This window comes from Corapipo altera, unplaced genomic scaffold, assembly GCF_003945725.1.
Source record: "Corapipo altera isolate COAL_440 unplaced genomic scaffold, ASM394572v1 22b, whole genome shotgun sequence".
In the NCBI taxonomy this organism is placed as follows: Eukaryota; Metazoa; Chordata; class Aves; order Passeriformes; family Pipridae; genus Corapipo; species Corapipo altera.
The window spans coordinates 25,805,105-25,819,287 of record NW_020884876.1 but is presented as its reverse complement, the minus strand read 5'-3'; the positions used below and the strand labels follow the sequence as shown (position 1 = coordinate 25,819,287).

The 14,183-nt window shown below is 42.3% G+C and overlaps 1 protein-coding gene across 1 annotated transcript in view; it reads right to left on the bottom strand.

Annotated features, from left to right (window-relative positions):
* The window catches only part of DNAJB14 (DnaJ heat shock protein family (Hsp40) member B14), a 28,155-nt gene extending 14,876 nt beyond the window's left edge, over positions 1–13,279 (bottom strand). The window contains exons 1-2 of the mRNA XM_027635524.1: positions 12,950–13,279; positions 7,042–7,216 (exon numbers count right to left, since the gene is read on the bottom strand). Coding sequence (XP_027491325.1) covers positions 7,042–7,216; positions 12,950–13,082 — 308 coding nt within the window. The 5' untranslated portion in view covers positions 13,083–13,279. The remainder of the gene's footprint in view (positions 1–7,041; positions 7,217–12,949) is intronic.
* Positions 13,280–14,183: the final 904 nt, after the last annotated feature.

Sequence of the window (14,183 nt, the reverse complement as noted above, 5' to 3'; positions counted from 1 at the left end):
GACTTTGGATTAGGTAGGTCAAGCTTTAAAGATAAAACACATTACATGACTGTACAAATGCACAAGGGCCAAAACCCATGTCTAAGCCTGGAAATCTCAGCAATGACCTTATGCTATGAAGCCCTTGCTATATTAGCCAACAGTTTTATACCATTGCTTGGCCACTTCAAGGCAAAAAGCATCTGGACTGCAAGTAGCTAGCACACAGTTAATCCAGTTTTGTACTGGAAGGGAGTCAGTGACTTCAGCCAGGAGGTCCCTGACAGAGCATCATTCAAGGCAATCATTGCAGGATAAGACCTCAGTTTTCTCCTCCTCAGCAAAGTCTGTGAGAGCTTTAAACCAAAACTTGTAGTGCAGCTGCTTTGTATGAGGGATGATGGGAAAAGCAAAGATGATTAAAAGGTGTTTTCCAATTAAACAAAGTTATCAGTGTTCGTGATGCTCTCCTGAGAGCCAAAACTTCAGTGCATCCCAAACTCAACCTGGTAAGGCAGTTTATCAGAGGACAAACTGTAGGGGATCACCAGGACAACTCACCAGATCCTCAGGTCACACATGTGCTGTGCAGTCACGAGGCTTCTCAAACACTGGAGCCCCACCAGAGCCTGGCACACCCATCCCTCCCCATCCTTAAAGAGATGGCGTTCACAGGCTTTGCACAGATTCACCAAGTCTTCTTCCCCCATACTCCACGATCCCAATGAAAAATTTCTCTCCATCTGCTGGAAACTTGAAGGCCATGGTCAATTTGACCCTTGTCCTTCAGCAGATGCAGACCTTTTTGGACATATTCCTCACCCCGTCTCTCTAGTAGGCTGACAACTGATAATGCTCAGTCAGCCAGAATCCCTCACCTGCACCACTGAACTGTCCTGTGGAGATTTGCCACAGGAGGGCAGATGGATGGTAGGATCCATCCCTTTCCCACTTCTCTATTATTGCAGGGCACACAACATCAGCCAACAGAGGCACGCTAAAATAAAGAGTAAAACCAGGGGAGATCTTGGAAAAGCCCAATCACAGATGTTACTTCTGGCTTTTAACTGCAACTGAAACCCCTATCCTGCAACACTCTCAGCATGAACAACTAACTTCCTGAATGCTGCATTTCAAATTGTTGTGTTTGTCTTGCTGCCCCTTAAGGCACTGTAGTTCCTACTGCTAATTTTCTTGCATATGTAAATTCGACACGGAGGTTTCTTTTTAAAATTCCCACTTGTTCATTGCCTGCTCATTTTGCTTTGAATGGTTTTTGTTGTGGTTGTTATTTTTTTATGGCTTACTGGAACTCTGGTGTTTTTACTCATACTTTGTTTGGGGTTTTGTTTTTTGTGAAGTGCTTATCTTGTGCTTTTCATTCCTGGTTGGATCACTTTTGTATCTAAATGACTATAAAATTATTTCTATTGTTTTGCTAATTTCTGTCCTTGTTGAATTGTTAGTCCCCTGCCAACACCTTGGCACTGTCCTTCTGGTTAACAGATTTGCTGACTGTTTTAAGAGGGCACATTGCTGGATGTTCCTGAAATAATACCTGACTTTTAGAGAATAGATTTCTCAAACAGCATGAGAGCAAGCAATGGCCTACATACATGCCCAGTCTGGTGACAGAGGTAACTTGCCATGACTTGCAAAGCTCCACTATCCCAGCACCTACAGCAGAACTCGTCAGCCAGCTTGAAACTGGAGTAACTACCAATTCTGCTTGACACTGGGCTCCGCTCCATGCTCTGATAGCTGGCAGTAGAGGAAGCCCCTCAGGTCCTGAAAAGTCTGTTCTCACCTGCAGAAATTCTGGGGCTACTACTACTGGTTCTCCTGTGACTACAGAATGATATGATCCTACAGCTGTGCTTCTTGGTTCACTTTTCAAATCTACAATTCAGATTAGGTCAGCATTGACAGCTTTTATCAGATTAACAAAACCTACTGGAGACGTTTGCATTTCTGTATCAAATACCCACAGTAATCCACAATGATGAAGTTTTGAGCATCACTAGGTATTCCAAAGGGCATTCCAGAGCCTCTGTCTACATACACAGGGACAGCCCTAAAGACAAATACTGTGACCACAATCTCCAACGGTTGTGAGGGCAGTCACAATTATTTCTCCCAATGATAAACTGAACTGAGCAGCGCAGTGAGCAGCAATGTGAAAGGTATGACAAAGAACTGAGCAAGAGGAAGCTACACTTACTTCCAATCTTAGAGTTGAGCAGAAAAACACAGTAAAATGCAGACTAATTTCTATACAGGTCAAATTTCCAGTGATGCCAGAGGGCCTGATGCAAATTCCCTTGCAGCTGAATTAGGAATGTGCCAGTCACAGTTTGGGTGACATAAGCGTGGTCTGCAAAAAATGCTCTAGATTGGGAAGAGAAGGTCGCAGCATTGTTGAGGAACTCAAGCTGGTACCAGCATATCCCTAGTTTCTGGAACAAATGCACCAGAAATTTCAGATCTCTGTTGTACTAATAGATTCAATACCATATCTGGGTGTTTGTCTTAATACCTTGCTCTGGCATGTACCTGATCAGTTTGTTTCTACTGTGTGAATTATATGAAATACTCAAGGCTGTGTTTACATCAGCATACTTTCCTCTAGATTTGATTTAAGCTTTTAGTCATAAAAAGTGTAGATTAAAGGCAGGAGCTTTCTGACAAAGTCCATCATATCTTCTGTGCCACTTTTCCATGACAGGCTCTGTGAATATGATTTTCACCTTAATTTCACAACCATTCAACCGGTTATTTCAACAGTTCATAGTAGTTCTACAGCCTAATTAAAGGCATGCCCTGATTTCTTTGCTCTGATGGTTTGGGTTTTTTTTTTTCCATTTCAGCAGATGTTGATTGCTTTTATTAATCCACTTTCAGTGAATTATCTTCTTGACTCCATGTTACAAAAGAACCAATATATCTCTTTTTGCTGAATTTGCAGAAGCCTCAGTAGAATGCCTGGAAAGTCAGTCACACAACTTACACTCCTTCTAGTCTGATTCATGAAATGTGTAGAGGCAATTTTTTGGTTTACTATGCGAATTCAAAATCAAACTACTGACTATTCTTAACCACTACTGGATGACACTTAATCTTGCCTTGCAAGGTTTCTATAGAACTCATGCCTCTTTTGATTTGTTTTGGTTCTATCTCAAAGATATAAATACAAAATTTCGTTCTTGTGTTTTCTTCTAAGAAGCAGGCACTGGCAAGGGTAGAAAAAGTAGTATTCCACCACAGTTTTCATAAGATAGAAACCCAACTGTAGCATACTACTTATCATGGCAGTTATCTTTCAGATGTGAAAAAGGTAATATGGAATATATGCTATGGCTTATTCACTAAAAAGAGATCAAAGAGATCAAACACCATATGAATTTAAGATCATTTAAAGAGAGCCTGTATATATCATAGAACATGTGTCAGAAACTATTTTTTTAAATCATGTAGTAGACAACAGATAATACACACTTTGAAGCATAAAAAGAAATGGAAAAGATTAATACACAGCAGTCAAATGATCCTTTTTTTTTAATTTCATGCTAGTCCACAAAAAGGGTCTGCACACTTGGTACATGTGGGCAGATATTATGAACAGAATTTTTTTTAGAGTAATTAAGAACTCCAATAACTAACCCCAATCAGTACTTCTTCAGTTAAGTGAACTAGAAGAAAAAGAAAAGTTTGGATTTTCTTTTTTTTACAGAAATGTTTCATTTCTTTATCTCAGGAAAAAATGCTACATGAAAGAGTGAAAGCATTGCTTTAAAGCAAAGATCACAAAATCCAAAAGCAAATTCGCCCTTTTTTTTGTTGTGCACACAATTCTCACACATTTGTCTTAAGTTGACATTGCTCGGGTAGCTTTTAATTGCCAAGAGACTTCTAAGGCACTTGCTCTAACAAGATATTAAGTCTGCTGTGGGTCCTGAGATATTTCTGTCAGTCTCTTGTCAATATCTCTGACATGCAGATCACCTAAAGGTGTTAAGGCAACTTCATCCAGTTCTCAGTGACAAAATAAGAATCATTAAGAGAAAGATGCATGCACTACAGATGGTATTTTCAAAGCATTTCAATTTAAAAGCAACAAAGTGCTTTGGTACATCTCAGGCTTCAAACCATCACACAAACAGTGAGCACGGTTCCCACAAGGAACAAAGCATTTCCCAGCACTTATGCAATCAGTGGAAATATATTGCATCTTACACTTCTCCCTGTTGAGCAACTTGCAAGCTCATGTAACACTCTACAGAACTGTTATGGTAGCTTGCTAGTGAGCAGTGTGGAAAAAATAAAACCAGCACAGAGGTGCTTGTCTGTACTTATACCTACTCACATTAGTAGAGTAACCCTGATGAAAATTAATGCAGTTAAATGAGTTATATTGCTCTCAGCATGTCTTCACTGTGCTTCTTAAATCACAGTGAATTGTCGCAAACAAATTCAAGATAGCTGGACAACACCAGGAACTCTAACCAGTGATCCAAGCCAGAGAGCCCAGTCAGCCCCCATATCCAACTGCTCACTGAAGTTTACAACAAGTGTTGGAAATGGCATGTATAGTTAAAGCAGAAATGCTTTCTCTCCACCTACATTCAATTATTTATAAGAACCAAAAACTCCTAGAGGGAAGAATACTTGAGGATAATCACCATCTTTCAAATCATACAAATGCAAACCAACTTTGTCAAGAGTCAAATTCATGGTGAGAGTCAGAATTTATTCAAGTTTGAAGATTTTGCTACCCTGCTATCTAAAAATTTCTTTCCTTACAGGAAGAAAAGACAGAAATCAGACTTGAAACACTACTTAAAGCCACCTCTTTTCACACAGTATTTCTTTAACCAATTCAAAAGTCTGAAAACCATTCCACTGTGGTATGGTAGAAACATATGGTGGTGACAAGCTCTGAAGAATATCCTCCTCTGAGGGGCAAATTTCATTTAACTGGAAAAGTCTGGGGACTGACTGAAGCAATAACATATGCAGCCTGTCATGTTTCCAGCTAGGAACCTTGTTCTCACTGTGGTTTAAACATGAACTTTCTCTCAGCTATCACCACTGAATGTGTTATATTTTTCCATTAAGTTTTAGCCCATTTAGCCATACTTAACTCTGTTCTCATTAGCAAGGCACATATGCTTTTTAATTCCTAACCACAAATATTTTAAGTGGTTTGTTGATGTCCCCAAATGAAAACACGACAAACCTTTCAAAACTTGCAATGTGAACTGGAGACTTGCTCTGTTGATTGTTGCACATCTAAACCAAAATTCAGTTTCTCTATAGAGGTTTATAAACTGCTATATAACTGCATGATTTTAAGTGTTATGTAAAATACAAACAAATATGGGTTGTTTTGTAAGCTATTACAATTTCTTATTTTGTAAAGATACTAGTAGGTCTTAAAAACCCATATTTAATATTCAATATTCTTTAGGCAATGTTGCATCAAGATTATCCTCAATGTGCAACTTCTGTGAATACCCCTAACTCTGGTTCTGATCTTAATAAACTGGATTAAGTTTATCTGGCATCTAGGGAATCCCTTCAAGGAAGCAATACTCAATTACACAAAAGCCTACCAGAGAGAAAAACTGGTTCTACTTCATCATTTCAGTCAAGACAAAGTAGGCAACATACCTTCTGGTAAAACAAACAAAAAGGCAGATCTTGCAGAGAGCCTGATGTCAAAGCAGACTGCAGCTCAGGTTGGCACGTCACAGGTGAGTGAATACTGGCAGTAACAGAGCCTTCCTTGTAGCAGCTTTCTAGAAGTATGTTACACGTCTTAATTTGATTTAAGCCTCATTTTACAGAGGACTTCTTTCTGGGTATTTTGTCTCCCACACATGTGCACAGACACCCATTCTACACTCATTTTAACAGGTTGTACAAGGTGGCTAAAGATGTACATCCTTATTCATGTTTCACTTCAGATGCATTATGAAGGGCAATAACATTAATTAAGCAGAGAATGATGGCAAATGAAAAGCTACAGTAAATAACAACACCAAGAGGATAACCATGTCAGGGATGCTGCTGTCAACCTGTCTGAATGCAAAGCTTCTGTATTAACAAATAAAAGCTACTTTCTCCTCACTGTTAGCACAGCTGAACAGATTATTGAACTTCAGGAAAAGATCCCAAGATAATATCAACAGCAACATGTATTTCACACATGCACACAAAAAAAAATCCCTCACAAATTTCTGTTTTGCACGACAGTTCATCCAATCTACACAAACTAGGAGATGGGCACCTCTTGATTTCCCTTCAAGCTCCCTCGAAAATATTTGGGCTAGGCTTATCTGAAAATACAGGTGGGTTTTGAGGTGTGCAATTTTAGAATGGCTATATCCATACTCCTTTACCAGAAATCAGGGCACATATCAAACAATATTTTTCTTGCTCCTACAGCCAGCAAGTGTATAGTGATGTCTTAACAGTTCGTTGCCTCAAAAGGACATTTTCATTGACTTCTGTTTCTTTTTGCACATCCTTCTTTTGTGATGCCACCCCATCTTAATACTATCAAACTGCACTAAAGTACAGAGTTTATGATGCAGCTCAGACTCTGTGCTTCAGTGCTTCTCAGATACCTTTACTTTCAGAACAAAATCATTTTAATGCTCGTCTAAGACAAGCCTGTACAAGAAGATTAGCTTGAAAATAAACTTCAGGAGTGAGCATGTATCCAGTATAAAAATATTTATTAGAAACACTGTCCTGTAAGTTGTACTACAGAATTTTCATCACTTCTTCCATTTACCATGAGATCTACTCCATAACTATTTTAAGTATAATCGTTACATAAAGTAACACTGACGGTTTAAAGAAAGGAGTATCATCTTTCTCGCAGACAGTGACAGTATCTCATACAGTGTTTAAAAACAGCAAAACTCTCCTATTCCTTTCAGCTACCCTTCAGTAGAAGTAACTGTTTTAACTAACCTCATTTTTTCTGTGGCTTCTTTAGACGCTAAGTACATAATACACAATGAAAAGTAGTGACATATTTAAGCAAGGCCATACCTTAAAACTCCTTCCATTTGGTCTTTGGTGTAGCCTTTTCCACTTTCACCTGTAGCAGATGCATTGCTCTCCTTCGTGCTATTGGGCTTACTTTGATCACTGCTACTGGCTGGTTTTCGGCAGTAAGCGCCTCCCCCAGCAGTACTTCCATTCTTCATAATAGCTTCCAACAAAACTATAAAAACAACAGTATATCATGGTATCATTACAGGTATTAGTGATGAAGCCAGGGCTCTCAAGTATCTTACGTGAGAGCACCACATTATAAAAGACCAGCTGCCACATCCTCCTTTCTTGTTGATCATCACTTTGCACCACAAATGTTTCTGAAGCCGGTCTAGCAATGCCTTTTCATGGCAAAACTATGGAAAAGTGTTTCACAATTAGTGACCAGACTCCCCTCCATTTCTGCCAAGGTACTGTAATATTGGAGATAATTTGTCCAGGTCCTTCATTCCTAGATGTTTTTTAGAGGCACTGAACCTGTGCTTTGGGATGAAAACATCAGAATACCTGACTAAGCCACTGTAAATTGAAGAGGAACTAACCTAATACTAAAGAAACTGCCAATGATTTGACACAGAGACCAAGTTCATCTCCAGCACATTTCAGTTGCTATAGTATGTACCTACTTGTAACCTGAGCCATTACTGGCCACAAACCGATGCTCCACTCCTTCCAGGCAATACTAGCTGAAATTCAAACCACTCTTAAAATGCCACAAATAACTCAGGATCAGCCAACCACACCCAACTCAAGACATGAATTTTGAAAACCAGTAAGCTTTTGCTAGATCTTGAAATCCTCTTTCTTTCCACGTTCCAAGAGATGTCAAATTCAGCAGTTTTAATAAAATTACGCTAAGTCTGCTTTTTCTTCCGGGATATAAGTCCATATTTTGGGGGTAATCTGTCTTACCTATGAACCAGAAACAATACCATTCTAACACAAGGGACTGCACACAAAGCATAATATAGATTGAAGATTATTAAATGGTCCAGCTTTCCTGAAAAGAGATCCCTTCAGAGTAAGAAGGCAAACTACATAGGCCACATTTGTTTCATAAAAAATGAGAGCTACTATTTACATAGAAAAATGCTCTCATAAAAACTGCAAAGGAAAAATCTCCCATTCACTGTGAAAGATATTACAGCTTTACTGTTAAAAACACTTTCTTCTAGAAAGTACTGAGAAGATTTCTGAAGAATTTTCTCCTAAATTAAAAAAAAAATTCTCTTCTGCCTAGCATGTCCTTCTTAGAGCAGCAGAAAACTGGGATCCTACACACCATAGCCTGTTATCTCACTGAAGCACAAGAAAGAAAAGAAAGTGGTGCATTGTTTAAAAGGAGAATCATCACTTTCCTAAGACGTGCTTCTTAAATACTCCCCCATATTTACTTTTAAATTCACTTATTACCCAGTCGTCACAGCAGACTGAAGCCTTGAATAGCTACACTCAGCCTGAACAAAAAAGTCAGCTGACTTCAGTGCTGGTCCTGCACTCGTGCCTGCCTCAGCAAGACTCATCGATTGATCAGATTGGGCTTTTTACTGCAGAAATGAAGAAACAACTACGACTTAGATGTATAGTTGTAACTGAGGCCATGTTTTCGCTACAAATGAAATCAAGTTCTTGAAAACAGGAGAGCTATAGTTGCATTGTGGATTATAACTGGAGTAGATATTCGGTATTTGCAATACTTGGTTCTAATATCATCCATTGTGGCGTTTGAAGTTCTGAGGCAAATGACGCAATAACAACTCCAATGAGGTGACCAGGTCTGCAGGTTAAGAACTAATGAACAGAGTTTTGAACAGATGGTGCCCTCAGAATGAAGCATTTTCAGTCCTAATGCACTCCAAGCAAGTGCTAACAAGAAAAAAAAAACAGTTTTCTATCCAGTGAGTATGACATTTAGTAATGGTATCATGCGGAATCCTACTGAATGTGTAACCCTGACTTCCCCTCTCAAACTAATGCTCAAAGTTTTGCAATTCCTGCTTCTATATTGGCACTGCTCTAGAAATTTCCCATCCCTGCACCAATGCTCGTGCAGAATCAGTGCGAGTAATAATGGCAGAAACGCAGGCACAGGCGATGGTTTGCATTTTTAACATCCAGTGTCTCTTCATGGCGAGTGTAGCTCTAAGTCTCTTAATGAATTGGTTTGGCTGCAGTATACTTTCAACATTGCTATTTCACCTTCTGAGACCTCGCAATGGAGCTGCACTGCTGAGAAGACAATGCAGGGTGGTTAAAAAAAATAAAATTCAAATACATAAGTGTGAACTTCTTAAAATAGCAGGACAGCATAAACAAACACGCTATTGTTTTATGTCGAAAAAGAAAACCGTACAAAGGGTACGGGGCCATTGTTTTCTTCACAGAAGAGATACAGTTCAGATATTCAGAAACAACTTTGACTTTTCCATGAACTGCCAGTGATAAAACCAGCTGTTAGAACTGCAGAACTAACAGTGTATTAAAGAAAGCTTTCACTATGCATCTAGGTATTTTAAAACAGGACATACAAAAAACCAAAGACTTATTCTGTTAGCAGGTAAGACAACGAATCTTATCTCTGAATGTGTCTGAAGCCTCTCTTGTGTGTACTATTACCTGCTGTTGAATGAAAGATCCTTGAACTGCATTTGGTTCCATTATGCATTGAACATGACCCCCCCTCCCTTTCAGTAATGGAAGAATTGTTTAATTCAGAATTTGTTCTATTGCAACAGCCTAAAAACTAAGGTGACATGCTCCTGAAAAATTTAAGGGCAGCATCAGAAATAGGGCAAGAAAATCTTAAGAAGCACTGAAAAATAAAGTTTCCTTTAACGTCGTTTTGTCTTCATCTCCAAACTGAATGGCACCTATGTTTGGAAAGGGCATCTTGCCCTTTATTATCTGTAAATTCACTCTTAAAAATCTTTTCCAGACAAGCAATTAGTTTCCGCTCAGTTGTAAGATGAATCATTACCAAAAATCAAAATCAAACAATTTTTTGAACAGCTGAACTGTAAAACAGTTCTCTAACAAAGAGTGACATCAACATAAAAACTGCTACTATGAAGTCATTAGCTAAGTATCAGTAAATAAGCACTGACCTTACATTTCAGACTAGTAAAGCCTTAAAATAGCACTGCTGCAGTCAGCGTATTTCAGGCAGGCTTTGTTTAGCAAAACTAAACTTCACTGATGACTGAACTAGTGCTGAATGCCCTTTAAATGCAAATGTTGCCAAAAGCAAATCACACATAGTATTGTTTTAGAGACAATAGTTAAAACCTATTCTCTGTCCTTTTACAATCCACTACAACATCAGGAGGAGGAAGCTCCCACCAGTAAAAGATTCAGCACTACCATTCTCATTGGTTTTATGACTGACAGAACATCATTTGTGAAATGGTGGGCAATTGTTCTCAGAATGATACTGAAGATACAACATATGAAGGATCTGTGACTTCAGTGAGAAATTGGTACAAACTACCTTCAAATTCATACCCCACAGAGAAAGTAAGTGAGCACAGAGACAACTGGGGCTGCACCATATTGTCCTATCACTGTATAAACCCAACACACTTTCACTGTAAAATAAGAGTTTGTGTTCAAACTAAGTGGGCTCACAAAACCCGTAACTGTTCTTTCTCTCTGGTATGGGCTATGGCATATTTTTAATTACCTGAATTATGAATTACAGGGTTTTTTTCTTCAAGTGACCCCTCCACTTAATTTATCTAGATGTCAATGAGAATAATTTCATTTGTTCTTAGTCATTGTAAAATGCCAGTTCTAACGTATTGCACACCTTCCAGTTCCTGTCCTGATAAAAGGACATTCTGTGTCCTTGCAGCTTACTACACTTTTAGCAGGGCCATTTAAGTGCCTCAAACACTTTAAAACCAAAATAAATTCAATGAGTTGGTACTGTTTTGGGAGGAAATGAGATGAGTGTAAAAGGATTAACAAGCTCCATGGCTAGAAAACTGAAGCACAGAGATACTACAAGTTTAAAGAGTTCCCTAATTTGTAAGTACCTAGTTCAAATCAGGCCTAGGGTACCACTGAATATTTTCAGTGGTATTAGGGCATCTACAATTCTCATTATCTTCAGATGGAGCTTTAACTGCCCACCAGTTCCACAAATCAGGCGCTTGTTTCAAGCCAAAAACCTGAAAAACAAAGCACAAACAACTAGCCAGTCACTAAAGGAAATGGAGTGACTTATTTACCATCACAGACAAATTCTGTGAAGCATTTAGTTTCAGGACATAGTATCCCAGATTACAGTCCACCATCATAACCACAAAACTATCTTCTTTCCACCAGGTCTGTACCTCATTTGTGAGTCACTTTGCTAATTTCCACAGTGAATAAAACAAGTGTCCTACAGACAATAGCCTAATTAGCCATCTATTTCTTGCACTGAATACTTTCTAATGGTGGTTATGTAGTGGCAGTCCTACTTAAAAAAAAACCCAAACGCTCAAAACAAACCAGATCGAGATTTTTTTTCCCAGAAAGCTACTGTAACTAGTATCTGGGAGATACAAGAGGGTAAAGAGCTATGTGAAGCAGACAAGCTTTCTCCTTGGTGAAAGCTGAATTGAAACCCTCTGCTTTCCTGCCTCCTGACCCACACAGCTTCCAAAAAGCTGAAAGTATGTTCACACATGTCATCTTCTCAAGCCACAGACATTTAGGGAGTATGTCAACATCTATGCTGTCTTGTAGGAGAAAAAACAAATACTTGAAAACTTAAACATTTGTAAAAAAAAAAAAAAAAAAAGCACCAGTGAGATCTTCACTTATTGTTTGCATATACAAAGTAGTCAGGAGAAAAAAGAGGCCCAAAAATGTTCACTGAATCTGCTCACCTGACTTAAAAGGCTTCACTACAGAATAAAATGCAGCAAAGAACACTTCCAGTCAGGATTTTGCCCCAAAGTTGTGTTCCAGAAATGGCAAATGCTGAGGCCTTTAAGTCAGTACAGAGAACTGAAGTTGTTCCTACTAATTCCACAGCACAGACCACATAAGTGAGAACCAGAGGAACGCAACAAGTCACTGCTACGTCCAACGGTGTTTCCAGCCGACTTCTGGCACAGTGTAACAGAAAGACTCCAAGACGGGTGACAGTTCCAACACACACTGAAACCTCATTATCGTTCTTTTTAAAAAAATATTTCTAAACACCTTTTTCTGGAAAGATGCTAATTCTTTTTTTCAGTTTTTAGTACAGAATTAATTGTCAGGTGAGCCAATGAAGTCCTAGGGGGAGCCACCTATCCCATTTTCTCTAGGAAAGGTAAACCCATGTGCAATTCCTACGTAGCTATATACAACCAAAAGGGAACGGAGAAAACCCAAACCGCAATTAGAGAATGAAGACACGGTCCACTCCGGAGCTGCAGCTCTTACTGCAAGCTGTTATCGAGGGGTAATTCACACTGACAGAAGAAAGGCCAACCCAGCCTGTCTCGGCCTGGGGCCTGAAATGTCCTGCTGTTAATCGGGGCTAAGCCTAGTCTGTATGGCTGCGTTTACACTGACGGCTGAAGGGAGGAGGGGGAATGCAGGCGAGGCGCTGGGCTGGCCCTGGGGGATACCCTCTGGCGCGGGGGGAACCAAGCCCACTCCTCCGCACCGCCTGACGCCGGAGGCAGGCACCGGCGGTGGGAATCCACCTGCCCTGAGCGCTGCTCCCAGGCACATCCTTTGGCCTCCTTTCCCCGCCAGAGCCCAGACGGGCTGGCTTTGGGGGTCAGGTCGCGCTCGCCTCGGCCTGCGGGGCCCCCCCCGTGGTGCGGGGCCCCCCACTCGCCGCCCGCCCTCCTGCGGGCCCCGCGGTCGCTCCGGGCTTGTCCCGACAGCGCCGGGTTGCGGGGAGGGTGCCGGGCTTCACCTCGGGCCGTCTCGGTCGGGTAGAGTTTCTGCGCCTTGCCGAGGAAGCGGAGGGCGCGGTCGCGGTTCCCGGCCTCCAGCGCCTCCCGCGCGATCCCGATGCACTTCTCGGCCTCGTCCCGGTTCCCCTCCATGGGCTTTTCCTTCCGCCGCCTCCGCCCGCCGCAGCGCAGAGAGAAGGGGCCCGAAGCCAGAGCGGAGGCGGGCGGGGCGGAGGGCCCGCGAGCGGAGCGGGGCGTCGGGCGGGGCTGCCTCACTCCGCGGGGCTCCCTCGCTCCGCAGGGCTCATCCCGCCGCTGCCGCAGCCCCGGCGCCGCTCGCACCGGCACCAGCGCGGGCCGCTTCCGGGCCCCGCCGCGCATGCGCCGCCCCGCCCGCCCGGGGCTCCGCCGCTCACCCGGCCGGGAAGGGCGGGGACGGGACGGGAGCATCGGGGTCGTCCCGGCCGGGAGGGAGATGGGACGGGAGCATCGGGATCGTCCCGGCCGGGAGGGGCGGGAAGGAGATGGGACGGGAGCATCGGGATCGTCCCAAACGGGAGGGGTAGGAAGGGGACGGGAGCGCCCCCGCCGGGAGCGACGCTGCCCGCCCGCGCGGCCTCGGGAAGGAGCCGTCACGATGGAAAAGTACCATGCGCGCTCCCGCACCGATGTGAGAGGAGCCCGAGTGCTGTCGGTGCTTACAGGGCCTGAGGGTACTTGTTAGCGCCTCGTAAGTGCTCCCTATAGTGACATCAATTACATCCCGGGAAGGACGGCGTTGCCGCGAAGGAAGCGCTCGGGCGCTGCTCCAGGGAAGCACCGCAGCGCCAGGAGGAGCGCAATTAATACAGGTCTAGCCAGCATCTCCGATCTAGGTCACTGCCTCCCAGCTACAATGCTGCAGCAGAGATTATTGCCTGGAAGAGCTTATAGAAACAGAGGAGCCTGGCCACAGCAAAAGCATCTCCATTTGAAGTGTTTCACTGCTGGATGCAGTTCTGGAAGGCCGCTGCCCCCAGCCACACACAGTAACCCATCCCCTTTTGCTTCATCACAAGGTTTCCCTGACCACAGCAATAAGCAGGGCTTTGCTGTAAAAAATAAACTTGCAGAGAGCTGGAGAAGAACAGCTGAAGATGTGACCAGAACCCCCCGTAATCCACTATTCAGGATGCTGCTGCATGGCAGGAGTTAAGGGCTGCTACAGTACAGCCCCTGCTCACACATGGCTCTCCCCAGAGCTTCTTTTACAAG